The following is a 27,986-nucleotide window of genomic DNA, read 5'->3' as shown; positions in this document are numbered from 1 at the left end:
GGGCATGGGCAGTGGATCCCCAAATGCCAAAGTTCAACATTGAAAAATGTGCATGCCCCAAATGTGGCCCTTTTGCCCCCAAACAGCCAGGCAAAATCATTCATGTGGGGTATCACTGCGCTCAGGAGATTTTGCTGAACACATATTGTGTTCAGGAGATGTTGCTGAACACATTGGGGTGTGATATTGTGATAGTGACATATACCAGAACCTGTTTATTCATACCTGAAGTAAAATGTGTGTGAAAAAACAAATGCAAAAAAATTACTACCATAAAGTTTGACAAAGGCTGATGGTAGAATAAGTGCTTGGAAAGGGTTAAAATACTAGCATTTGGAATACCCTGGGCTGTCTAGTTTTCAAAAATATATGACTTGATGGGGTAAATTGCATTGGCCGGCTTCGAAGATACCCGAAATGGCACATGGGGGGGAAGAATCACCAGATTTGGAAAAAATGGCTTTGAAATAGCAAAACGCTACCTGTACTTATTGCCCCATAATGTGTAGAAAAAAGCAAAAAAACATAAAAACATTGGGTATTTCTAAACTCAGGACAAATAGTAGAATCTATTTAGCAGGTTTTTTTATTACCTTTTATAGATAAGTAAAAGATTTTTCAACTAAAAGTTAGAAACAGTCATTTTTTTTCTAAATGTTTCACCATATTTTATACTTTTTTTAATAGTAAATAATACGATACAATCAAAACAATGTCATCTAAAGAAAGCCCTTCTTGTCCTGAAAAAAACAATATATAATGTGTGTGGGTTCAGTAAACGGGAAAGAAGAAAATTACAGCTAAACACGAGCAGCGCAGAAATGTTAAAACGGCCATTGTCACGAAGGGGTTTTTAAACAGCACTTTATTTTTGATTCACTAAAATTGCCATGGTAGAACCGGGTCCCCTATAAAAAGGGCTTGGTTTTTTGGTGAGGGAGCTGGTTTGCTAATGTGGTAAATGCAGATTTTGTTATAGTACTCCACACTTGTGCTTTTGCTAATTTGGTTATTTACTTCTCCTACAACCTCGGTTCAAGCATTTCTTTTTATAAGAGTGAATAAAATGACCAGAACCTGGACAGAAATACTGCAAATGAACATGTTTTACTACCGTTTTCCTTATATAAATACATTTTTTGTTCTCTTTCCAGGAACAAGTCCCTGCACACTTGGCTACCTCACCTATACCCACAGATCAGTTCTTCAAGAATGCTGGTGCTCATTTATCAAACTCAGGGAAAGGAGAAAATAATTCTTTAACATCTCATGCTATGGAGGCAGAAAATGCAACCCCAGGGTCTGTGAGAAAGAAAAAGCGGAGACGAAGGAAGTTTAAACATGAGAAAAAGGAAGACCTCCCTCCTCCTCCTCTAGGAATGGAGGAGGTGTTTGATATTGAAATGAGTTCTGATGAAGATAGTCCAGTGCAGCCTCCAAGGTATGAAACTGTATCATCAAAATAAACAAAATGTGAATCCTTATGTCTATGGTCATCATAGGAAAAAGTATAATGAAACTGGAGAGAAACACCTTTAAATTATAGATGTGAATGATATGACCTATAAATTACAAGGATTGTCCTTGCAGGCGTGTTCTTCAGCAACAAAGGTTGAAGAACGCCTTCCTCAAACGAGGTTACCGTCCAGAATTGTACTCATTTGATTAACACAGAACCTGACTGCCTATAAGAGGCATTCAGTAGATCTGATCTGCCCGATCTTCCTGTATATGTATCTTCCTTCCATGTATATAGTCAGTTATGTTTAAATTCCCTAACTGTATTAGACTTTACAACTTCTGATGTCCACTTATCTACTCCTTCTCCCACTACCACTCTACAGATACTGTAAAGAATGCCCATGCCACCCTTTCCTGCTTATATCATGGGGAATCCACAGTGTTTGGTTTTATAGGAAGCAAGTCTTTAGCAATAATGATTTTTCAGTTATTCTTAATAAAACACAATGTTATATGGCAGGGGTGAAGAAAGTCTCTATCAAGGTTTTTGTCTTAGGTCATGCAAATTAATAATTTTTAATTAGTTATACACTGATTTTAATTGCTGACTTAAGTATATCCTGGTGCAGAATGTAATGGCGGAGAAATTATTAAATGGGAAATCCAATAGGTATACATGTTTCATTTTATTTTCAATGTATGCTTTTACCAAACCCAAATATGAGCGTGTACCATAAAACCAGTGTACACTAACATGTATTTACAGTTTAGAACTGGCCTTAATTACAACTACTGTTTCCCAAACTTTGTATCATGGGTGTATATAGTATATGTGGTGGTCTACAACAGAGTAAGTACCAATTCTGCTATGAATTTCAGTTGAGGTTGAGATCCTTAAATATTTTCACATTTCCCATGTTGCCATTATAAGAGGCAAAGCATAATCAAGTAAAAACAAGTTTGATAGCCCAGTGGAATGGATATCCCCATGTCTGTGAAACATTCAACTGATCATATCTGTAATGGAGTACTTTTATGCCGAGGTATTTTGTACAAATATGATGCTGTAACATGCAAATGGAGAAAAACAAACACGTTTTTGAAAATTTGACTTGTAAAAAAAAAAAAAAAAAGAAATAAAGTAATCAAACTATCTAAAACGGCTATATTCTCTTGCCTAGTGGGTTAAACCCATGAGCCACGGCTTCAAAAACCCTGCAATCTGACTGGTCCTTATCCAGCCCAGCATTTGGATTCCCACATTGACAAGTGTTTTGTATGTTAAGAATCTTACCACACCAGCCTCTTTCTCTGTCCCTCTACTTCCCCCCCCGATGACCTCTCTCCTCTGCTTCAATTCAGTTTCCTGCATTGCCCTTCGTGTCTCTTCACCGCCACTATATATATATATATATAATTTTATTTATATATGCCATCACTCTTCAAATGCTGCCCACTGTGTCAGTCACGCCATTAGCTCCCTGTACACTACAGAATTAGAACCTGGCCTACAGTGCCCTTAACAGGCAATACTATCTATATTTATGCTCTTATGGCCAAATACTCTCTTAACTGTTCTCATCATTCCTCCCATGGCTTATGTTTCTTCCATGTACTGCTTCTCTGGAAATCACTATCCCACTCCAATTTTCTCCTACTTACTCAGCATCCCATAATGGACCAGGTGACAATAGCTATCTTTAAGAGATTATAAAGCTTTATGGCCAGTGCTGGAATATTACAGGGGTAAAATCTTACTTCCAAACTGTACTGTAGGGTGGCCTAAGCTAATCAGATGAATTAAGACTGCAATTGTAATATAACTAACCAGTTATTTGTAATCAGAACATGCTATTTGTAATGCTGCTGCCGCCCTCCTATTTTCTTAAAGGTTCTTATCAAACATGACATCAAAAGATGACGATTACAGAGAGTCCTTTATCTGTCACACATCAGGTCACTATGCTCTGTCTGATGGCGAATGGTCTCCTCTCGAGAGGTAAGGGGGGCTGTTACCTTAAATTATTTATGACTGTTTGACTACCATAGATACATTTCTTTTCCACACAATTTACCGTATTTTCCGGACTATAAGGCGCACATAAAATGCTGAGAATTTCTCAGAAATAGAAAGTGCGCCTTATAATCCGGTGCGCCTTATATATGAACCCGACAGTAAAGAGAGGGGTTCATACAGGATCCTTTACCTCTATCGTGGGCGGCAGGGGTCGGCAGCGGCATACCACAGCACACACCATGCTCCTCCCCCCCGTGCGCCTATGAATTTATTCTTCACTTGGGTTTTTACAGTATCCATAAATGGATTGAGCATTACGGCCACCGTAGTCAGGAGCCACACTGAGTGATACTTACAGCTCTGTGCGCAGGATCCTTGCAATATATCTGTGCTTTAGCGTTAACTATACCCACTACCCCAAAAAATGCCTCCTGTTAAGAGACATGCTTATGATGCAGGTTTAAAGCTTAAAGCTATAAGTTATGCAGTAGAGCATGGAAATAGGGCAGCTGCAAGAGAATTCAACATTAATGAATCCATGGTGCGTAAGTGGAGAAAACAAGAAGATGCCCTCCGCCAAGCAAAGAAGACCAAACTGAGTTTCCGAGGAAACAAAGCAAGGTGGCCACAGTTGGAGGACAAAATAGAACAGTGGGTTATGGAACAGAGAAACGCAGGTAGAAGCGTCTCCACTGTCTCTATTCGACTCAAAGCCACTGCTTTAGCACGTGACATGGAGATCAAGGACTTTCGAGGAGGTCCTTCATGGTGCTTTCGTTTCATGAAAAGGCGTCATCTCTCCATTCGCACCAGAACTACTGTGTGCCAGCAATTACCAAAGGATTATGAAGAGAAGCTGGCCATTTTCCGCACCTACTGCATAACCAAGATAAATGAAAAGAATATCCAGCCAGAACACATTATTAACATGGATGAGGTTCCCCTCACTTTCGATATCCCCGTAAACCGTACTGTTGAGAAAACAGGGACCAGTACGATATCTATACGTACCACAGGAAATGAGAAGTCATCTTTCACTGTAGTTCTCGCTTGTCAGGCTAATGGCCAGAAACTACCACCCATGGTAATTTTCAAGAGGAAGACTTTGCCTAAAGAAAATTTTCCTGCTGGGGTCATCATTAAGGCTAACCCAAAGGGCTGGATGGATGAGGAGAAGATGAGTGAGTGGCTGAAGTAGGTCTACGTCAAGAGACCGGGTGGCTTTTTTCACAAATCCCCATCCCTATTGGTCTGTGACTCGATGCGCGCCCACGTGACCGATACTGTCAAAGCCCAAGTGAAGAAAACTAATTCGGAGCTTGCTGTCATCCCTGGTGGATTAACCAAAGAGCTCCAGCCGCTAGATATCAGCATCAACAGGTCATTTAAAGTTAAATTGCGAGCTGCATGGGAGCATTGGATGACAGAAGGTGACCACACATTCACCAACACAGGGAGGCAACGCCGTGCGAGTTATGCCACTATGTGCCAGTGGATCGTGGATGCCTGGAAGAATGTATCAGTCTCCAGTGTCATCCGAGCTTTCAGGAAGGCTGGAATCACCACTGAAGAGCCTAGCAGCAGCAACGAGACCGACTCGGATAATAAAGAGGAGGACCCCATGCTTGATGCCGAACTCGCCCAACTGTTCAACTCCGACACTGAAGATGACGGATTTGATGGATTTCTGGTGGAGGAATGAACTGAAAAAGTACGGTAAACGTTTTGATTTGCAATTACAGCTGAACCAGTTGCAAGTTATTGTTAAAAAGTGTAATAAATTTTGACTTGCAGTCTGAGCAATGGTTTATTTAACGGTAATGTGCTGCGCCTTATAATCCAGTGCGCCTTATATATGAAACAAGATTGCTTATAAGGCGCTCATAGAAAGTGCGCCTTATAATCCGGTGCGCCTTATAATCCGGAAAATACGGTACATTGTGTGACCAAAAGTATGTAGACATCTGACCATCACACCTATATATAAGCTTGTACAACATCCATTACAAAACTATGCAAATGAAAACAAAGTTGCCCTCACTTCTTTGTGTTTGGGAATGCTTTCCACGTGTTGGAGTGTAGGAATTTGTACGCATTCAGCCAAAACAGCATTTGTGAGATCAGACACTCATGTTGGATGATAAGGCAGCATTCAGGTTAATGCCAAAGATGTTTGGTGGGGTTAAAGTCATGGTTGGCCACACCAGACTCGTCATTCCATATGTTTATGGACGTTCCTTTGTGCACAGAGGCTCAGTCATGCTGGAACAGGAAGGAGCCTTCCCCAAACTGGTGCCACAAAGAATACAGTTGTCTAAAATGTCTTTGAAGTCCATTTCATGAGCTCCACGATAGTTTTGTTGATGTTTCAGGTGTGCTATGCACATCCACATTCAGCTGTTGTTACTCTAAGGCACTTCCGCTGTTTAAAGTCACTGAGCACTTCAGTACGACCCATTCTACTGTCAATGTATGTCTATGGCGATAGCTGTTTATGTGCTTGATTTTATACACCTGTTAGCAATAGGTGTGGCTGAAACACATAAATGTAATTTTTATTTTGGCCATGTAGTCAATGTGTGAACATTTCCTAGCATGTAGGTAAGATGCCAGAGGCAGAGGTTGCCAAATATTAAGCACAGGAAAATGCTTCTCCCAAGCTGCAAAACCAGCATGACTGTCATGATACAGCACGTGTGCGAATGAGAAACCCAATTAAATTAGCAATAACAAATTAAGTATCTATATTAAATCATGAATTTTAAAACAAATGTATTTTTAGGATACATTTATAAATTTCAGGCATTGACTCTGTATTGATATAACTACTGTCTTAAATTTCCTTAACATTATTACATCTTGATGAAGCACTGATATTATTAAGTAAATTGGTTTATTTAGTTTTAGATTTTGAATACATTGTTCTCAACTAACTAAAGATTTGTGTATGTCATTAAATAGAATACAAAAACATTTTAGCATTTTAAGCAAATCTTGTCTGACAGAAGGTAGATTTTGAAAATATATGTAGTCTGCAGACGATGAGAACAGAGTCTACCTCTGATGATTCCTTTCATTAACCAGACAGGCAAAGAGAATTATTTCATGAAGGTTACTTAGAAGTCTAAATGAGAACAATTACCTTTTTCCACTCTTCAGTAGCTTTTCCCAATCCATGGGTCCAAAGAGTGATTCAGAGTTGGAAGTAAAACCATCTGAAAGCATCCACAGGACGGAGCCACATATGGAGTGGACATGGGGAGGGTTTCCAGAATCCACTAAGGTGAGTGTCTAGAACTGTATGCTCTATGATTGTATAGAATGTACATGGCTAAATATTTCAGAACTGTCTCTTTGATAAGTGGGTCGGTGATATGTTTTGTATTGTCTATTACTGGCTTGGACTTCCACTGAAGATCAGTACATCTTTTTACAGCGTTACACATTTTTTTTCCAACATTAGTCATTGTTTTCTATAACAATACAATATTTAATGCATACTTTTTCTTTAGTCTGATTGTTGCTTACAATGTACTTGAAGGTATACAAGAAGGAAAGGATGGATCACCTGAAGATGGCCACAATCACTCCATCTGAGAATACACACTTTCGGGTTATCAGCTCTGAGTCATTGACTGGGGCAACAGATGAAGCGTCCGTTGAGGGCTCTGTCTGCACCGTGCTAAAGCCAGAGCCCCGACCTTGTTCTATCAATATCGGTGTAGATGGAGACCAACCTTCAGACCAACCTTCAGACTCCACCCCTGACAGCAATCTCAGCTCCCCAACTGAGCCAGAGGAACAGCTACTCCCCGAGAATAGTGATATGGTATCTGAGATTAAGCCAGTATTAAGAACAGACTCTCCATCCAGGAAAAAAGGTACATTATATATACATGGGATTAGATAGAACAGCAAACAAATCTGTATGCATTGTAATATTTAAATGTCTTTCAAACCCAACCAGGTGTCCGCAAAAGGAGTCAGCATCAGGGACCAGGCGATATTTATCTGGATGACTTAAACGTCTTGGAGCCTGAAGTAGCAGCACTTTATTTTCCAAAAAGGTAGAGATTGTTCTTTTTATAATTCATCCACAAAACATGTAAAAGGTACTGTGTTTGTTTCCTGTTCTCTAATGGCACATGAATGAAACATTGAAATGTAAGATTTGACAGATGCATTTTTAAATCCATCCACTCGGTAAAGTAAACTTCCTTATGTTTCATCTCGGCTTCTGACTTCTAGTTTTAGACTGACATTTTGTCCTAAAAAGATGAATTGAATGTGTACCAAAAAGCATCCTACCAGAAATAACTACAAGTCTTCATGTTATAGTGAATCTGATCAAGGTTCCCGACAGTGGATAGAGTCTGACGCTTTGTCAGGGTCCCAGTCCCCTCAGTCTGTGGGCAGTGCAGCGGCCGACAGTGGTACAGAGTGTCTCTCTGACTCTGCCATGGACCTACCAGATGTAACCCTATCTCTTTGTGGAGGCCTCAGTGAAAATGGAGAAATCTCCAAAGGTGTGTAGAGAAAACAGAAACAGACTTTCGATGTACCTTTATAGTATATGTGCTCAAATTGCTTTAATTTTGACTGCATGTGCCAACTTTCTTTAACATTCTTAACACCCCATATGAATGTTCCTTATTATGTTCACAAAAACAATGTCAAGGTGGCCCTTTTGGATGTAATAGTAGTAGTCTGGGGGGTTTCGGTGGCAGCGAGATCAGCCTGCCTGGCTTATGTGTCCTGTGACAGCTCGCACCTTCACTGTTTGAATTGTCAATTGCTTCATCATGCGTTCCCTTCTGTTATTTGCTGACACCTGCCAGAAACACTTGAGAGGAGTAGTTCCGACCCTGCTGGGATCTCTGATCACGGTGTGACCAGTACAGAGGACATCAAAGGGAGAACTGCAAGAAACTATGAAAAAAATTAAAGTTAAAAAATGCCATCAAAAGTATTAAATAAAGCTACTATAGGCATCCTGTATTTCCTATGTCATGGGTTAAAATAAGTATGCTTACGGTGTGTGGAATGAGCAGCTCCATTCCATGCATTGTGGAATTTGACCACTAGACTTTAATTCTGACTTAACCAAACATCATAAGTAATTTTTTTAATCATTGTACAGCTGCAATGCCAGAGAATTAGTGCTGAGGCCTATTCTTTGGACTTTTCACAGTACACCACACACTGTGTTTTTGTTTGTTTGATGTACAAACCCCCTAATCATGATGACTAGTTTCTATGCGCAAATAGACAACTCTTTTATGGAGTATTTATCCATCATATAACCATAAATGGATGTCCCAAATCCCATGCATATATATGTCAAACCAACAAATGTGCACATGCATCTGGTGTGAGCATTTTCACTCTCCTGTGATGTGTGCCAGGGCAAAATACCATGTTATCAATTAAAAAGGAGGAAAATTACATGACAATACTGGGCTATTACTGTTTATAATATTTGTTAATGAGTTTCATATTGTATGACATATTCTACAAGACCTAACAAGAATTATAATGTACTCTATACCTATTATGACATTGAGCGTAATATTATCCTAGTAATTGCAAATGCCTTTACAGAAAAATTCAAGGAGCACATTATCACCTATCAACAGTTTGCTGACAACCCAGGGATTATTGACAATCCTAATTTGGTTGTGCGGATCCATAATAGGTGAGATCCTATGTGTGTGTATATATTTACCTAAATGTACAGAATATGAACTTTGTATGACTACTTTTTTTAGTGTTTCAGTTTGTGTGGATTAATCTTACTAAAATTATCTTTAACAGGTATTATAACTGGGTATTGGCAGCTCCCATGATCCTGAGTTTACAAGTATTTCAGAAAAACTTACCCAAGGTAATATTATCTCCACAGGGTTATTATTTTGTTTGTAAGTTGTATTGATCTATTTGAGCAAGTGACAGTGATGCATTGTTTCGTAGAATACCATCGAATCATGGATGAAAGAAAAAATGCCAAAGAAATCCGGAAGGTGGTGGTTCTGGCGTAAGAGAGACAGCATGGTAAAACAGGTGATTGTTGATGCTCTGTAAACTAGCAGTGCTATGGCCTACCGGATGATTAATGAGCCGATGTACTGTTTACCAAAAGGCAATAATATAGGGAGTCAATGTGTCTGTCTAATAAATTTGACTAAGATAACAAAAACGAATAAAAATGGCTAAAATGTATAGAAAACATCATTTTTAAAAATACAGTGTTAGCAGTAGTCTCTAAAGGTAGGTCATTACATTGGCATGCCCCTTCTAGTTACTGAAACAGAAGTCATATTCATTAGTCAGAAATATTCTGTATTTTTTCTTTGTCAAAAACTATATAACGATAACTATGGGATGCTGTGGTCCAGAATTGCTCTTTTTTTGCCTTGGTGTATAATGTCCATAGTCGTCAGTATCTGTAAACAATTCAAATTTTTGTATGTTATCGTTCGTTATGTAGTTACCTCTTCTAATGACATTTAAAATTGCAGTTTTATTATAACCTTATTACTGATATGATCTTAGTTTAAAGTTACTATTAACCTAATGTCTCTGATTAAGAAGTGTATCACACCTGTTTCCAGGATACTTATCTTTATGGCTGCTGAAATGGCTAAAATGATTGTTGTGTACATAATGGATTTTTTTTTAAAACAGCCTGACACCAAAGAGGAAAAACTGGACGCAGAATCAGCCAACGAGCAGAGACTGGAGGGAGAAGTGGAGCCTGATATCAGGTATATATAGATGCATATGAGTTGGAGATACAAACTCCTGTAGGATTATTAGGGATACTACAAAACCATACTTTAAATAGTTAAATATCCTGTGCTATTGCAGTTATGGTTACTTTGCTTTCCTTGATCCAGTCTGCATCACACAATCCAATTTTCTTCATTCAATGGGGCCTACCTTTTACTTTTTGTCTAACAACCTTTGAAAAGCATTAAAAAAGCAGCCCACCACTAATGTAACACCTTTTCTAGAACTAGTCAATAGTGACCCTCCAAAGCTCTTTTTGATAACTTTGAGTGTATCCTATCAGGTTCCATTGATATATATCCATTTTTACTGTGGGTGGTTCAAATACAACTTCCTAAGATCTCTTCCTTGTCCTTTTTCTCCACTGACAAGTTTGGTGCAATATTCTGCTGAACCTTGGTTTTGATACAGTGCAACCTCTTTCTATATATGAAACCACACTGATGATCCATGGAGCCCTAACACTCTAAAATTGACACCTGAAATCTAACTTGGCCTCTTTCCTTGTTGGCTTCTTTACCACTTGCCCAAGACACAATCCCTGTAAACAACTTAGGATCTCTTTACTCCTGCCTGACCCAGCTACGTTTTGTTTTTTGGTTTGTCTACAGATTAACCCCTTAAGGACAATGGGCAGTCCCTAAACTCATTGAAAACAATGCATTTTGAGCCCGTATATGTGCGGGCTTTGTCATTAAGGGGTTAAAGTCCCCTTTATTGATAGCCTATGCTTTCATTTACATGTTGGTTATTCACTCAAATAGCATATTATCAAACTTCTCTGCTTGGCGTGGTTCTGTATATCGCATCTATGCAAGCAACCATTTTATGTCCCAAACTGTCTCTAGACACTCCTCTTACCTTGTATCAGATTAACCTTTACCCCATTTCTTTTCATAAAGGACAACACCTCCTTCTTTCTCTGTATTGTATTCTGGGATGACAACATCCCAATCATTGTTATCATTGTACCAGGTCTCTGCAATCACCACTAAATCCACATTCTCGCTTGTTATTAATGCAGCAACTTTAGGGAACGTGTTAATCACAGTGAGCAGTCCGGATAACTGTGTAGCTTTATGAGAGATCCCAAGAGAGCATGTTACATTTGTTTTGAAGAAAAAAATAATTCTTGTGGGATGTGTACTATTAAGGAAAACATGTTCTCTTATGCATAAAAAAAAACATATCATAGATGTATTTTATGCAAATGGTTAGCATTTTGATGTAAAATTGGCACCATAATGCAGACTATAACCAAGAGTCTGATTTACTTTTAAAATTAGTTTGTCAGATTTCTATGTGAAGCAGTCGAGTACTGAGTGTGATTTAAATCTTTATTTACCACATTGTACTTCAGCATTAGTCTGGCACAGCGATGTAAGCGGAGATTTGTTCAGATGTAACGTTTTAGAAGTAACTGTAAAAACCTTAGTAGGTTTTTGATTTTTTTCAGACCATATTGAATGTATAAAGTCTCATGTTTACCAAATTAACATAATACGTTTGCTATACAAGTATTTTTTTTGTAGCCATTTGTTTAATCGACTTATAATTGACTTTTTTTTAGGCCACACGTAGATGAAAATTCTTCAAGCGATGAGGAGTCATTGGAATTAAAACAGATCAAAACAGAATCTCTTCTTATAGACAATCAGAGTCATGGAAGTGTCACTTCATACCGCAAAACACTGAGACTGTCTTCTGACCAAATAGTATGTACCGCTCTTTGTGTTGTGTGTGTGTGTGTGTGTGACACGATGAACTCCAAGTGAAAGTTTGACATGGACCATGGTTGGACACTGCAATTCTCAGTTGTCTCAGAAGTTGAGTTTTCCGTTAAAAAGGCTTTTGGGATATTGCAGACTGTATGGTTTAAACATTTTCTCAAGGCTAAGCTGTAGAAAAACATATTTTGCCAGCTTGCAAAAAATTCTAACCCTCAGTCGTAAATCCCTGCATATTCCAAGAGAGTTTGCGTCTTCCACTTCGTAACATTTAGCCTCATTCACCCAACAAATAGAGATAAATAGAGCCAATGAATTCGCACTTTGTATTTGTTTATCTTCCTATCTGTTCCAATAATGTGTTTACATTTCTTGGTTCAAGTAAGTTTCTTTCATTCTGATTGTTCTCAGGAGAGAAGTGTTTGTTTTTTTTTTGAAAACTGGAAAGGTTGTGATCAACTCTTACCACTCAGGGCGCCATACTATACATATACGTTAATAGGGCAGTTTAATGGCCATTACACCCCCATTAAAGAAGACTGCATGTTAAAGTAGTCTCCTGATGAATTTGCCAAAGGAAAACCATTACATTCACACAGCTATCTTATGCATTAAACTACAAATGATGGCTGGAGTGTGGGATACTTGCAGTGCCTGTTGGCCAAGATAGGATAGCTGATGTGCCACAAGACACCCCAAACAGTCAGAAAATGATACTCATTCTATAGTATGGGATAATAAATTAATGTAACGTTCAAGAAAACTAACCCACTTCTAGGAGACGCACGAGTGGTACTGATGTCAATTGAGCTGACGGTATACTCCCCTATTCTTTCTCACATGATTGTGTGTTTCCAAAATATCCCTTGTATATCTGTCTGTTTTATTGAATCTTCTCGCCTGGGAATTGTAGCCAGTTAGTGAATTGCAATAATGTGTTTATTGTACAGATCATTTCAAAGTAAGTCAAGTATTCTCTATATGTGTTTCCTTCAGGAAACACTGAAACTCCGAGACGGCCCGAATGATGTTGTTTTTAGCATTACTACGCAGTATCAAGGAACGTGCAGATGTGAAGGCACCATTTATCTGTGGAACTGGAATGATAAGCTCATTATTTCAGACATTGATGGAACTATTACCAAGTATGTAACATTTCCATATGTGTATATACTTTCCTCCAGTGTTTGCCCTTTTAAACTTGCAGTATAGACCCCGTTCAGTCCTTAAAAAAACATATATATTTGAAAGTTGTGTAAAAATGGACTTCACAGGACAGTCATCCCATGTTGTGCATCTCATCTATAAAATAGGAACCCCAGTTACGTAGGCATGATGTCGTATGGTTCTTCCTAACAAGGGATTGACTTCTGGTTTTTTTATACCCTTACGTTTATTCTATTAGCTATTTCTGAATTTGTTAATTCTGTTAATATATGGAGAAATGAGATCTGACTTCTCTTAATTTTCCCTGGGTTTTTTTTGTAAGCAAATGGTTCACGTATTTTCTCTTTATCTGTTTATCTTAGTATAGAGTTGTATTACATGTAAACATTTTCTTTTATCCTGTCCTGTTCTTTTAACAGATCGGATGCCTTAGGTCAGATTCTTCCGCAGCTTGGAAAAGACTGGACGCACCAAGGCATTGCAAAACTCTACCATTCAATACACGAGTATGTATATAGCAGTGAATGCTTATAATCATTTTTAGTACTTATGTTAAGAGTAAGGTTGCCTAATTGATTATATGAGATAAATTTACCATATTGCATATTTAGAATACAAAATTTATCTGCCAATTGTGCATGCTAAATTGTGATATACTTTTGGATTATTACCATTACAGCCTGTCCTAACTTAGTATATATAGTTATAACCTATTACAACTGTTAACAGAGGAAAGCTTACATGTGATATGTTGATTTTAGACCCCTGTCTGACATTTCTTTGGCTTATACTAACAATATATATTAACACTATACTTCACATAGCTACAAAAAATGTAAAACAATAGATTGAAACAAACAACCATTTATTCTTATTTTTTTATTATCAAACATGACTAATATGTCTCATGTTTGTGTGATGTCATTGAGCATTGGAATTGATCTAAACTCTTCTCAGCTGTTATTGCAATGTTTGCACTTTAATGCAAACGGTCCTCAGGGTTGCTCACTAAGTGTTATGGGGGAATCAAGATAATTTTTTCTCGATTGAAACCTTAAAATCAGTATTTTTCAGACAAATCCCAACTTAATCCTGAAATGCATTATCACCAAACACTATTATTGCACACTCCAGTCATTTCTTATTGTATATTTTTAGCGCCTGTTGTCCAATGTATATGTAAACATGTCTAATATACCAATTAGTAATATGCAGCGTTCCAGCAGTCATATAAATTCAGGGAAGTTGTGCTCTTGACTGATATAAAAGCTTCTTGAACATAGCAGGAGTTTAGTTATACTGAACTGATATAACTAAATGGGTACTTGGTTTGTCACGTCACATAATTAGTTCATGTGCAGAAAATGTATTGGATCATTATGTAGTGTTATATTTTAATTTCCCCTTGATAATGTTCCCTTTGTGTTCTCCTTGTAGAAATGGGTATAAATTTCTGTATTGCTCAGCTCGTGCCATTGGTATGGCAGACATGACCCGAGGATATCTACACTGGGTGAATGACAAGGGTACCATCTTACCGAGAGGACCATTGATGCTGTCTCCCAGCAGCCTCTTCTCTGCGTTCCACAGGTAATAATGCAATTTCATTGTACTTCTTTTTTAATAAAGACAAGATCAAAAATACACAGTTAGCATTGCAATCCATTTCATAGTTACAACACATGCACAAGTTATGGATTCAAGCCTGTGTGAAAATCTCCATGGCTGAGCCATGAAGTAAATTTAAGCTCTAAAGATAGTGTTTCGCTGTTCTTTTAGATACAATGTTAACCCTTTTTGTGAGTCATTCCTCGCAGAGTCTGAGGCTCAAGGGGATAGTACGATTTGTAGTAAGTTAAACAGATAAAACCAATGACCAATCAGTGGGTTATATACAAGGTTGATATGTTACGTGGCTATGTATAGGTGGATAAGCGATTTACATTCTTATCAGAGGGCAGTTGCCATGTCTTCTATTTTGTTCCTCTTGTTTAATTTTTAAATTGATAATTGTAATGTTCCTTTTAGGGAAGTTATAGAGAAGAAACCTGAAAAGTTCAAGATTGAGTGCCTTAATGACATAAAAAATCTGTTCCCTTCATATCAACAACCGTTTTATGCAGCTTTTGGAAACCGACCTAATGTAAGTATTAAACGTTGAAGTATCTGCTTCATGTCTGCTGATTACTTTTCCGAATGTGGCTTCATAATATTTATGTTGGCTTCCTGGTTATGTGTATCTGGTATCAATGCTGTATATATATGTGAGTATTTTACTGTAAAATGTGTTATTTCAAACGAAAATTGCATGAAGACATATACAGGCTATTTGTTTTGTATAATATGACAATTCTCACTTTACTAAGTCAATGTATCATATAAGATTTTACAGTATTGTAGTGTATTTGGTATGAAAAGTGTATGTATTGTCTTCATCTATATTAGTGTAGTCATATGTGTGTGTTTAAGATATTCAGGGGAAATTAGTAGTTTATGTAGTGGTTCTGTGCTTTTCATTTAGGCAGATTTCTTATGGCTTAGAGATACATTTTTATCCCATAAGTGGATGCTTGAATGTTCAGAGTACGCTCAGAAGCAATATATGTGCCTCTAGTGGGGTAAAAGCAAATGCAACATCCCACATGTAGTAATCATGGTTCTGGGAATCCGGCACAAAACTATCCAGAGTAATTGGCTGTTGAAATATTAAATTTTCCATGATTTTACACCCCTACTAATGTAGTGTAAAACAACCCTAGTCCTAAAGGGGTTAAAGAGTAACTGTTAATAAAAATATTAATAACAAGTGACTAGAGTCGTTTTTAGGAAATGAACTTAAGGAAAATGTTAAAAAAATCGATCTTAAGAAAATGTGTCAACTAACAAGGGTCTTTACCCATGGGGAAAATTTACGATACTGTGTTCCGTTTTAGGATGTCTTTGCGTATGTAAAGGTCGGAGTACCAGACTGCCGGATATTTACTGTGAATCCTAAAGGAGAATTAATTCAAGAGCGAACAAAAGGAAACAAGACATCGTAAGATTCAGTTTTTCTGTCCCTGCACTCTGCAGATCCCACACAAGTCCCCACCAACTCTGTCTCTCATGTTTACTACACCCAGTAAAGCCATAATCCTCTTTCGTTAAAAAACACGAGATCGGTGGTACATGACGGCTATACACATTGCCAGCTTTAAAAAGAACCCCTCAAAATGGCATTCTTTGCCATTTTGTTAATACGTAACTGGGCTTCAATAAACTCAATTAATACAGTGTGGTGGTTTAAATATGCACAAGATATGCAAAAGGCTACCCTTAACATTAGATCAATGTCAGAATAAGATGAGCTGAATCTTCTCCTTGGATTCTATGAAATCATCACATACCTGGGACATGCTAATATGTCTTAGGATTTAGTAACTAGTACCGTATGCTCGTACTCGCACAATTTGTTACATACCATAAAGGAACCCAGGCTACGGTCTAAAAAAAGTCACCTGTATCTTGTAAATATACAACTTTTTAGTTTTTTGTGTACTTCATTGAAATGTTACTTTTTCAGTCTTTATAGTTCTTATTTGTTCTCTATTTTGTAGGTACAGTCGTCTTAGTGAATTGGTTGAACATGTTTTTCCTCTACTGGACAAAGAACAGAGTTCTGCCTTCACCTTTCCAGAGTTCAGTTCTTTCTGCTATTGGCGAGAACCTCTTCCAGAATTAAATATGTCTGAGTTGACATAAACGGCATGGCAAACCCTTCTAGAACTATCCATTCACATGCAATCATTTCTGTTGGCGATTGCTTACCTGAAGTATTACTGCTGCGGGAAGCTGGCACCTTATTAAGATCATTTCAAATGCCCCTATCTCACTTTGTCTTACAGTTTCTAAATCGTAGCCAGTGAAGATATTCTATATTGTTATAATAAGGGATGATGTAAAAATGTGACTATTTTAATACAATATACAACGAACTAAGTTGTGAAGGATGTTTAAAATATTTTAGTTGATTGTTATGAAGTTGCACGGAGGTATCCAGCCCCCCCTTCTTGTTTGGCCTATGGAGATTAGACCTTCAGAGTTTGTGAGGTCCAACATCTATTGCAGGGCAATATGTTGCAGGTGCCTCCCCTATGTAGGTTTTTAAATTTATTACAATAATGATGCCATGAGCAGGTATTTGCTACAAATTAGTTAATATCAATATTAGTGACCTATATTCCAGTGCAATTATTTATTTTACATGTAGTTATGCATTTGTGGCTACCAAAATGTTCTGTGGTATAAAGCCCGTTGCAGTGGCCTGTTTTATCATTTCTTTGTGTGTATTTAGGCTAACAAGCCTCAAATATTTTTTCTTCTAAAAAAAAGTATGCCCTCCAGCCCTCTTAATCTTGTAACCTACCGTAGCTAGAATCTACTTTATGCATTTTTAAGTTTGTTTTAAAAGTGCATCTAAATACTTTACAGCGTGGCCAATGATTAGTCCACCGTTGACTGATGTGTGACTAAACACTTTTTTTCTTTTTAATTTCCAAAATCTTAAGTTCTGTGTTTAAAAGAATGGAAGTATGACTGGTATCATATAATTTGTAAATCTATTATTAAGCAAAATGTATGTCTAAAAGGCAAAATAAATATTTATTTGTTGTAAGTATGGTGTCAAATTCTATCCAAATAAAGTGTTCAGAATATTTATAGCTCCAGCTAGTAAAACTAAACTAAATATTCAGTGACACAAAGGTGTACATGCTGTGACTGTGTGTATATATAGAAGAAAAGTGAAGATGTGCACTAAAATAATCAAATGTCTAACTGTAAAAACACTCTGTGTGAGATCATAAAAATAGATACTCCAAACTTATTTCAGCTTGTGCAGCAGGATCAGTTCTCCTTCACAAAGGATCAGAACCTCACAGGGAACAAAAAAAGTAATAGTACAGTATTGTCTGTATCAGGAATAAGCACATATAGATTATTGTTATATTATTTTATTGCAGTCACTCTTTCATGAGCATCATACCACTCAATATATTCTATATATAATGGTATACACCGACCAGCCATAACATTATGATCACCTGCCTAATATTGTGTAGATCCCCTTTTGACCCCTCAAGGCACGGACTCCACTAGACCTCTGAAGGTGTGCTGTGGTATCTTGCACCAGTGTGTTCACAGCAGATCCTTTTAAATCCTGTAAATTGCCATGGATGCATCCTGGTGCCATGTGTTCTCCACGTAAGAGACGTACACGCACCTGGCCATCTACCTGGTTCTTATGCTCACGTGCCCGTTGTAGGTGCTTTTGGAAGTGGACAGGCGTCGGCATAGGCTGGTCTGCGGCTATGTTCCCCCCCTACAAACTGCAATGTGCTGTGTGTTGTGACACCTTTCTATCAGAATCAGCATAAACTTTTTCAGCGATTTGAGCTACAGTAGCTTGTTTGTTGGATTTGACCACACGGGTCGGCCTTCATCCCCTATGTGCATCAATCAGCCTTGGCTGCCCATGACCCCGTCGCCGGTTCACTGCTTTTCCTTCTTTGGACCACTTTTGATAGGTACTGACCACTGCAGACCGGGAACACCCTACAAGAGATGTAGTTTTGGAGGTGCTTTGACCTAGTCATCTAGCCATCAGAATGTGGCCCTTGTCAAAGTCGCTCAGATCCTTACTCTTGCTCATGTTTCCTGCTTCTAACACTTCTCCTTTGAGTAAAAAAAAATGTTCGCTTGCTTCGTAATATATCCCATCCGCAAGATTATCAGTGTTATTAACTTCACCTGTCAGTGGTCATAATGTTATGGCTGATCAGTATATGTATATATGTAAGGCTCATCCTGCAATGCTCACAGCTGGAGGAGACTGATGGTAAGTATACCAGGTGGTGGGAGATGTGTTCAGCTGAACGCATTTCCTTCATAACAATTAGTGAGGGAAAGGGGAAATGTAACAAATATTTGGTATGTATGTTATAATGGACTTGTACAAACAAGTTAATCTGTAAAAAAAAAAAAAAAAAAATCTGTGGAGCAGGACTGAAATTAAAAGGTTCCCCCAGAGTAAGGACCGTCAAGGAGATGCTTCATCAGCAGTACTAGTAGAGCACTGAGCCTGGGAAGATAGACAATGGCAGATGATATGAACATGCAGCCCTGTGGAGCAGGACTGAATTTCCTCAATTCATACAATTCATATTATATTGTCACCAATATTTATTTATCAATGAAGAAAAATAGATGAGATGATGAGCATCAATATCAGCCTCTGCTAAGCTGTAACACTCCAACTCTCATCAATCTGTTGCTACTGACAAGTTAAAATGGCATCAGCACACATATTTCTAATGCTTTTCCTTCCCCTTGTAAATGCTGACTGTCCAGGATGAAAAACAGTAAGGAGAAACTCCCAAAGGTTGTTGGACCCATCACTCACAGCGGTAGCCATCAATGAGGCCCTGTTTTTTTGGCCTGTTTTTTGTGATAGATCAGTCATTGGTGTGAAGCCTCCTACACGAAGTCCCTCCTACTTTACCTTATCAACAAGCACCAAAAAAGCTTGTAATGGCGGCTACGTGGGGCAACAAATGGAAAAGTCATGACGGATTTCAGCCACATCATTGTTGGATGTACTGCATACTTAATAAATTGACCGTTTCCGTTGCCCTGCGCCAGTCCAAAATTCTCCACAAAGGGCTAATCAGATCATCCCTTTGCGAATAATTTTGGACTAGCCCAATGGAAGCAGGAACACAGCCGGGTAACCTTATGTGACCCCCGCGGTAAAAGTTTGGCTGCGAGTGCCACAGATGTAATTTGCGGCCCTTGCTGTGCAGTTTTAAAGGGGTGGAAGTGGACGCAAGGATCACCCAGGCCCTCTACAGCTACGGGCCCAGAAGCAGTTGCAACCTCTGGAACCATGGTTGTTTCACCACTGTTTGTCAACTATAAATGTCTATATAGATTCTATGTCTATATAGATTATTTAAGAAAAATAAAGCCTGATTTATAGAAGAATCCTTCTCTCCAAGTATCATGGCCAACAGCAGGCACGTACACGCTCATTGAACTGGAAAGCTTAGTGTCCCCAAAAGAGATAAACACTTGAAAACTAACAAAATGAATGGAAATAGATCTGTGAATCTTGTCAAACATAAATGACTCATACCACAATGATTGGAAATGAATCTGTGAAACTTGTCCAGGACAAATGTGGAATCCTGTCAGAAAGCACGGGGAGGGTGAAGAAACGATGTTATCTATGTAATGGTGATATATACTAATGTGTTAGAAAGAGAATCACCTACTAAGTGTCCTAAGTTTTATAATCTATTTATAAGGGTCAGTAGTATTGTAACTTTAAGATGATAGACTGGATGTTCTTTTCCTTATTTATGTTCAGCCATATGGACATGTGTGTTTCTTTTGCTTTAAGAAACTGCACATCTTTATCTGCTTGCCATTAATCTGATTAATTTGATGCTTATCTTCACACTTCAATATTCTTTCTGAGCAGAGGCTGAATAAGAGTATATACAAAAAATATAGACCAAAACAAAATATTCTCCTTAAAGTGGATATCTGCAAGGACTCCTCAAATCCCAAGAATTATAGCCAGTAAAATCCAGAATCTCTCAACAAAAATAGCTCTTTTGGTAAAGCCGGACTGGATGACCCCCTCAGGCACACGGGTGAATATATGAAAGAAAGGACAAAAATAACAAAAATAGTGTAATACTGTCTCTTTAAAAAATCTCTGTATGTAATTTATTTTAAATAAACTCACAAACAAACATGCGCTGAGGACCAGCTCAATCGCAAAATGTGCATTGATAAAATTAGGGTTACCGGACACCTCCGTAAGATAAAGTGCTCTGCTGGAAGTATTGCAGAATCAGGTGCTTTCTATGAAGTGCTCAGGCATTCCCCTCTGTTCCAGAGTGCGGTAAAAAGGTGTGGTAAGTCACTATTTGTGAGACTCTCCTCCCGGTAACGCCGTTAACATAAATTAATAATAAACTAATATTCAATATATGCAGTGGTGTAGTTTCCACCCTACGTGTTTCGTTTAAACTTAACTTCCTCAGGGGCTCTGTGGAACAACACCATGGTGTTTTTTAAAGAGACAGTATTACGCTATTTTTGTCCTTTCTTGCAAATGTCCACCCGTGTCCCTGAGGGGGTCATCCAGTCCAGCTTTACCAAGAGAGCTATTTTTGTTGAGATATTCTGTTTTTTACTGGCTGAATGTGAGTATTTGGCACCCAGAGTGGACAGTTGTCCCTCAACTGTCCCTCACACTTTAAAATGTAAAAACACCCACACACTCACTCTCACATACTCATTCATGCCCTCTCACACTATCTCGCTCAATGTCTCGCTACTTTCTCTGTGAATCACTTCTGTGTCCCTGTCTCCTTTCCTGCAGCTCCAGGTCTTCTCTTGCCTCTTCTTCTTTCTTCACCTCCCTAGCATCATCTCAGCTGGTCAGAAAGGCAGATCCTCCAAGCAAACCCTCTTCCCCGATTGGAGGAACAAGAGAGAGAATGTCCACGTGATGCTCACTGTGGTTCTCCCCTTTTATGTAAGTACTCTGGAAGTCTGGTCAACATAGCTGATACTGGGTAGCAGACAACGAAAGAAGACAGAAGAGACAAGAGAAGAAGCAGAGCTGCTGGAAAGTGGTCAGCAGAGGAGACAGGGAGACATTAAGAGAGAAGTAATTTCCAGGGGACTTGGGGCTTCTGTGTATTAGTATAGCAGACCTCTTAAAACCATGTATTCAGAGGCTCACATGAATTTTCCAACTGATCACCAAGTACATTACATTTAATGTAAAACCAACAGTATCCTGAAATTAAATCATTATTATGTATTATATTAACAAAATTATTAGATATTCTACTACCATGGTGTAAGGTACTCAGAAAACAAGATACAGTGATAGAGTTTTCCAGTGTTAGTGATTAAAAAGATAAAGCTGTGTCGTGTGGTGGTCAAATACACTACCAACATTTTGCAAAAGAGAAAGTTGTGAAGTTGTAGTATGTATTAGTCCTTACTTGGTAAATTGATGTAAAATTAATTTTGGCTCTCCGTCTGTCATCGTACACAAATTAACCTCTTTTTGAGACTTATGCATAACAGGGATTAATGGTTTTGTTGTGTCAGATTGCGCCTAGTCCCCTTACCACTTTTTACGGTCAAGGTCAGCATTCAATCAGCTTGCTTTGATATGTGTTGCTTCATGTTGTAATACTTTGGAGCTCCATGAAAAGGCAATAGTGGTCATGTATAAGACGTTAACATCTTATCACCACACTAACCAATGGAATGGGACACAGAAATGTTCAGTTTTACAGCTGAAGAACCGTTAATGCATTTAAAAGTCACTCACTGTATTAGCCCCTGATAATCAAGACTTTTTGATTGGCTGCTAAGGCAATAAAACCCCTTTAAAGCTTAGTACCTAAATCACGTTTTATACGTAACCACCAGCCTGATCTTTTATCAAGGCAGGAGCAGTGATGTTTTCTGGTCTAGGGTGACTTGGCCTTGGATGGCAGGTCCAGGGGTCTGGCGCATAACATGAAGCCAATCACCCTTTTTTGAGCAGAGCCTCCATATTTCATTTCCATCCACTGCCACGTGTCTATAAAAAGTACGGAGCACTGGGCTCTCACGTAATATCCTGGCACTCAGCAGTAACAAGGTGGGTGGGTGCATGGCCTGCCCTGGGTTAGGCATAGGCCTGCGTTGAAGGCAAATACTGCCCTAAAATACTAAAGGAAATTAAAAAACTGGTTGGTATTGACTATAATTGTCAATTTTATCTGAGTGGGACAGTGTACCATGATTATTTGTAATCAGAGCCAGGTGACCAGGAGTCCCAAGTAACTTTTCAATACTCATGCGGTATAGAACAGCAGATCGAGATGGCCAGCATGGACCTTCTTCTAATCTTCTCTCTCATCTTGTAGGTGTTGATTTGCTGATTCTTTTTACAAATTAATTTCAGTTGATTAATGTTTTGTGTGTGCATTATTGCAAAATCACGTGTTACACATTACAAAGCATGTCCATAATTTTTTTTTATAATCAGTTGTCATCTTCAGGCTCTTCCACAATAGGCATTTCATCTGGAGCTGGAGTCTCCTCTATGGCAATAATCTCCTCCACACGTGGCTCTACTACTACATCATCTGTCAGGAAAGTAAGATGATATCATCAATAATAAAATACATGCACGTTGTCCTCTGGTGGAGAGGGGCACTGCTAATTTTGCAAAAATCCATTTACAACATGAACAAGGTAGTGCAATTTTGAAAAAATAGTTTGATATAACATTAAGGAAAACATTTTAATTTAAATCTAATTTTGCCACATGGCATATTATTCACTAATACATGAGTTACGGTGGGCTGAATCATTCCATCGTATATGCTATTAACGGTCAGGATTAAACAGGGACAACTCCCCCCATCTTTGCAGGATGAAACCACTGTGGTTGTCCATTTGTGATCCAATACTTATAATTAACAGTTTAGTGAATCAAATCATTTTACATTTTGGAGTGGCTCTCTGCCGATAGTTCTTTTTGACATACCTGTCCTTTTAATGCTTTCTTTTACTTCTGTTTGTTTCTCTAAAAAGAAAAAGTAATTGAAAGATTAACCATATCAATGAACAGCCATTGGGCATTTATATAGTAACGGTTACATAGTATCTGTCGGCAGGAAACAAGTGATGCTAGCTTCTGTTGACAGGGCAAAGTCCTGATCTCCTGTGCAGTGGCAAGGAGATATCCCTGCTGCAAAAAAAAACTCTAGATATACTTTTGTGAGATACTGTATATCTGAGTACACCCCTCACAGTTTTGTAAATATTTTATTATATCTTTTCATGTGACAACACTGAAGAAATGACTCTGCTACAATGTAAAGTAGTGAGTGTACAGCCTGTAAAGTAGCTGTTCCCTTAAAAATGTACTCAACAAAAGTGAGTACAAATGTCCAAATTGGGCCCAAAGTGTCAATATTTTGTGTGGCCACCGTTACTGCCTTAACCCTCTTGGGCATGGAGTTCACCAGAGATTCACAGGTTGCCACTGGAGTCCTTTTCCACTCCTACATGACCCGGGACTTAGGTTGTCAATCAGTGGTACCAATTATTTCCAAAGAAATAAATGGCAGGAAAGTACCATTAAAATCAAGTTATACAGGATATAACAAGAGGTATGTAACATAACAATTTGATATACAGAGACAACAGGTGAGGAGAGCCCTGCTCAAACGAGATTACAATCTAAGGGAATTTAGGGTGTATTACATAATAGGTAAAAGTGCCAGGGATGGACCAGCCACACTAGTAGAAGTATTGCAGGAGAGGGACTAGGAATATGGGAGGGCGTTAATGTGTCCTTAAAGAATTGGGTCTTGAAGGATTTTTTTGAAGGAATAAAAGCAGCGGGAGAGACGGATAGACCGGAGGAGAGCATTCCAGAGGATAGGGCAGCCCTTGAGAAATCTGGTAAGCATGCATGAGAGCTAGAAATCAAAAGAGAGGATAGAAGGAGATCATTGGATGAGCGGAGAGACCGGTTAGGAGTGTATTTAGAGATGAGAGAGGAGATGTAGGGAGGGGAACCGCTGTGAAGGGCTTTGAAAGTAAGAGTCAACATTTTGAAATGAATCCTGAAGTGCACAGGCAGCCAGTGAAGAGACTGACAGAGAGGAGAGACGTTAGTAAAGCGATGTGAGAGGAAGATAAGTCTGGCAGCAGCATTCATGGTGGATTGTAGAGGGGTGAGACGGTTAAGAGGAAGACCAGCTAGGACAGAATTACAATAATCAAGGCGGGAGATGTATCTTTAAATTAATAATGTGAAATTGTATATAAATTTATAGCAAACCAGACATGAAGACCTAATTTTATTAGCATTATAAATACCTTTCTTTAATCCTCCTTTGCCCCGAAATTTGGGGACTGCCTCTTTCTTCTGTTTCGGAGGAGTAACTGTTTCTAAAACGTGCCCAGCAGCATCAGCAACATACATAGCCATTCCGAGCTCACCCATTGCACGCGTCACTATCAGCTATAGCAGCAAAACAAGAACATATTGTCACACACCTAACGACATGGATATGACCATACATCTATAATTCCACTGGCCTGAAAGAAAGTGAGAATAGTTAGTATTGTTTTCCTTTCCAGAGGGCAATTTCATTCATTTTTAAACAATATATTAATATTTAAATATTAAAAAAATGCACATTTGTCTCATACAACCAAACAAGTTATTGTTCCCATGAACATGTGGGCTCCTAAAACGATAACAAAGTACCATGATGAGATGTGGAATGCAGGTAACTCCTAGTTGTCGGCTCTCTTCTTCACCCCCATTTCTTTATGGATACTGATTAATGATTAATGTGCGCCTGTGTAATCATTCGTAGATTTTAAAATCCTGATTTGCATGCTAATCGTGTTTGTTTCCTGACTACCTGAGTTTTTCCTAGTTGAATCCATTCTCAAAAATACTTGGCAGAATTAAGGGCTTCTAGACTACTGGGAAGCAGTGAAGTTTACGCCAACTTTGAGGGACAACAGCTGACATGGTCCATTGGTACTGTCATATCAAAATTTTTAGATTTAGTGACTTAAAAGTGCTTTATGTGTTGGAAATTTGTATTTACTCCAATATTATCTGTTTTCTCAGTTCTAGAATCTGCATTGTGATATCCAGCTCTACTTACATATCTACCTTAAAGAGCCAGTAAACATAAAAAAAATAGATAATCAGTTATTTTTCATTTCCGTGAGGTATTTTTAGTAAATCAGGTGTTTCTGCTAAGTTACACCTCAATTTTACCTAGCTGTCCAGCTGACAGGTCATATCTGCAAATATGATCAGCGCATATCAGAGTGATTTTCTTCCAGGGCTGAACTGGGAATTCAAATTAACCCTTGAAATAATTGAATACCAGCCCCAAATTTCATGGTGCCATTTTTGGACACATTGCACATGTCAGGTTCTGGCCCCAATATTTTTTGTTCAGAACAGGGACAAAGTCAGCATTTTAAAGTATTTTTGAGAAAACACATTTGTCTTAAATAAAATACATATGAAAATATATAGTTCCTACACAGAGTAGCTGTGTGTGAATGTATGTGTAATAGTATGTGCATGTTGTAAGAGTGTGTATACAAGTATGTGTGCGTGTGCGTGTGCGTGTGTGTGTGTGTAGAGCTGCCTCGACCATCATCATATCCCCAACATTCTAATTCATTCCAATACCCAACCACAATCATTATCCCCAACCACCATATTCATATTCCTCCCTACCATTTCTATACCTAGTGCTCTGTCGTATAAAATCTGAAAATATCAAATATATAGGTGACCAGATATCAATATATCAATAATTTTAATGCAGCCCTGCTGTACACAAATTCCAATTGTCAAGTGTCCTGTACTACACAGTTTGTTTTAAATCAAATAACAAATTATTGTGATCTAGTCAAGTTTCTTTACCAAAAACTAAGATGCCATAGGCTTTTTACCCTGCTAATGTATGAGAATTAATATAACTACAAAGGAAGTTAACAGTTAATGACAGTAAACCTGAAGATGGAGCGTAGATACTATTTTACAGGTGTAAACATATACAGTGAGAAGGTGAGAAGGTGAGAAGGTGCATACATCAGGGATTCAATCTTGGCAATTAACACAAACGAAAATGTTTCGAAAATTGAAGATGCAGTGCACAATAGTGGTATTGTGGTGTGTGTGGCTTGCTCTTTCAAAGGTATTTTAGTCTACAGTACAATGTAATTTAGCTCCAGTAACTCTACTGAGTGAGGTAGTAAACATATAGTTGCTAACCCAACCAATTCCTCAATGTAAATCTAGCAATATTTCCCCTCCAAATAAGTATTTACACTGAAGATGCATTTTTACTCAACCTTGTACATTTTTAGGACTTTCACCTACTTTCACATACCTCTATGTTTCTAGGAAGTTACCTTATAAGAATTATTATAGTTACAAAGGAAGCTCACAGTTAATGAAAGTAAACATGAAGCTGGAGAACAGATATTATTTTACAGGTGTAAACATATGCATTTGGTTTTATGATTCCGTGAAAAGTGAAAGTAGTCGGATATCAGATCATCGGTGGATTGTATGATGATTTTAGTGAAATTACCACATAGATCAAGGATAGAACACCGAAAGGTTGTTAAATTGTGTAGGTGGGACATGAAGTGATCAAAAGAACAAAACACAGTGAAACACGGGTGGAGGTAGAGATGGTACTGTGTGCTTCATTTATTAGTGAACAGTGAGAAGACTCATACAGCAAGGTTTCAATCTTCTCAAGACAAATGAAACTTTAATTAAAGATACAGTGCACAATAGTACGGTATTATTGCAGTGGGTGTTTTTCTTACAAACCTGTTTTACTCTACATTACAATGTCGACATATAGGTACTCACATACTCATTGTGTAAAAGGTCAATGTAAATCCAGCTTTCTTTCCCCTCCAAATAAGTACTAAAACTCAAGATACATTTTTACTCCTCCTTGTACATTTCTACTCCTCCTTGTACATTTCTAGTCCCTTCACCTACCTCATGTATCTAGGCAGTTACCTTAGGAGAATTTGTATAGCTACAAAGAAAGTTCACAGTTAATGACAGTAGACCTAAAGCTGGAACAGATGTTATTTTACAGGTGTAAACATATGCATTTGGTTTTATGATTCAGTGAAAAGTGAAACTAGTCTTGTCAGATCAGTGAAAATCAGTGGATTGCATGATG

General features: G+C 38.2%; 2 protein-coding genes across 4 annotated transcripts in view; one reads left to right on the top strand and one right to left on the bottom strand.

Moving 5' to 3' along the window:
• LPIN2 (lipin 2) overlaps nucleotides 1-17,815 on the top strand; it is a 28,209-nt gene extending 10,394 nt beyond the window's left edge. For 2 of the 3 annotated variants that reach the window (XM_053468104.1, XM_053468102.1), the window contains exons 4-20: nucleotides 1,155-1,441; nucleotides 3,353-3,460; nucleotides 6,638-6,761; nucleotides 7,020-7,359; nucleotides 7,446-7,545; nucleotides 7,817-8,004; nucleotides 9,080-9,173; nucleotides 9,293-9,362; nucleotides 9,449-9,538; nucleotides 10,163-10,242; nucleotides 11,838-11,982; nucleotides 12,991-13,139; nucleotides 13,581-13,667; nucleotides 14,599-14,751; nucleotides 15,190-15,304; nucleotides 16,095-16,198; nucleotides 16,758-17,815. In XM_053468104.1, the coding sequence (XP_053324079.1) occupies nucleotides 1,155-1,441; nucleotides 3,353-3,460; nucleotides 6,638-6,761; nucleotides 7,020-7,359; nucleotides 7,446-7,545; nucleotides 7,817-8,004; nucleotides 9,080-9,173; nucleotides 9,293-9,362; nucleotides 9,449-9,538; nucleotides 10,163-10,242; nucleotides 11,838-11,982; nucleotides 12,991-13,139; nucleotides 13,581-13,667; nucleotides 14,599-14,751; nucleotides 15,190-15,304; nucleotides 16,095-16,198; nucleotides 16,758-16,902 (2,379 nt within the window). In that variant the 3' untranslated portion in view covers nucleotides 16,903-17,815. The remainder of the gene's footprint in view (nucleotides 1-1,154; nucleotides 1,442-3,352; nucleotides 3,461-6,637; nucleotides 6,762-7,019; nucleotides 7,360-7,445; nucleotides 7,546-7,816; nucleotides 8,005-9,079; nucleotides 9,174-9,292; nucleotides 9,363-9,448; nucleotides 9,539-10,162; nucleotides 10,243-11,837; nucleotides 11,983-12,990; nucleotides 13,140-13,580; nucleotides 13,668-14,598; nucleotides 14,752-15,189; nucleotides 15,305-16,094; nucleotides 16,199-16,757) is intronic. The other variant, XM_053468103.1, reaches the window with a different exon arrangement.
• A 9,648-nt stretch (nucleotides 17,816-27,463) lies between these two features.
• MYOM1 (myomesin 1) overlaps nucleotides 27,464-27,986 on the bottom strand; it is a 41,112-nt gene continuing 40,589 nt past the window's right edge. The window contains exon 39 of the transcript XR_008354348.1: nucleotides 27,464-27,742. The gene's annotated coding sequence lies outside the window, so the exon portion shown is untranslated. The remainder of the gene's footprint in view (nucleotides 27,743-27,986) is intronic.

This window comes from Spea bombifrons, chromosome 5, assembly GCF_027358695.1.
Source record: "Spea bombifrons isolate aSpeBom1 chromosome 5, aSpeBom1.2.pri, whole genome shotgun sequence".
Lineage (NCBI taxonomy): Eukaryota > Metazoa > Chordata > Amphibia > Anura > Pelobatidae > Spea > Spea bombifrons.
The sequence above is the reverse complement of the archived record's forward strand: the minus strand, read 5'-3'. Positions and strand labels throughout refer to the sequence as shown.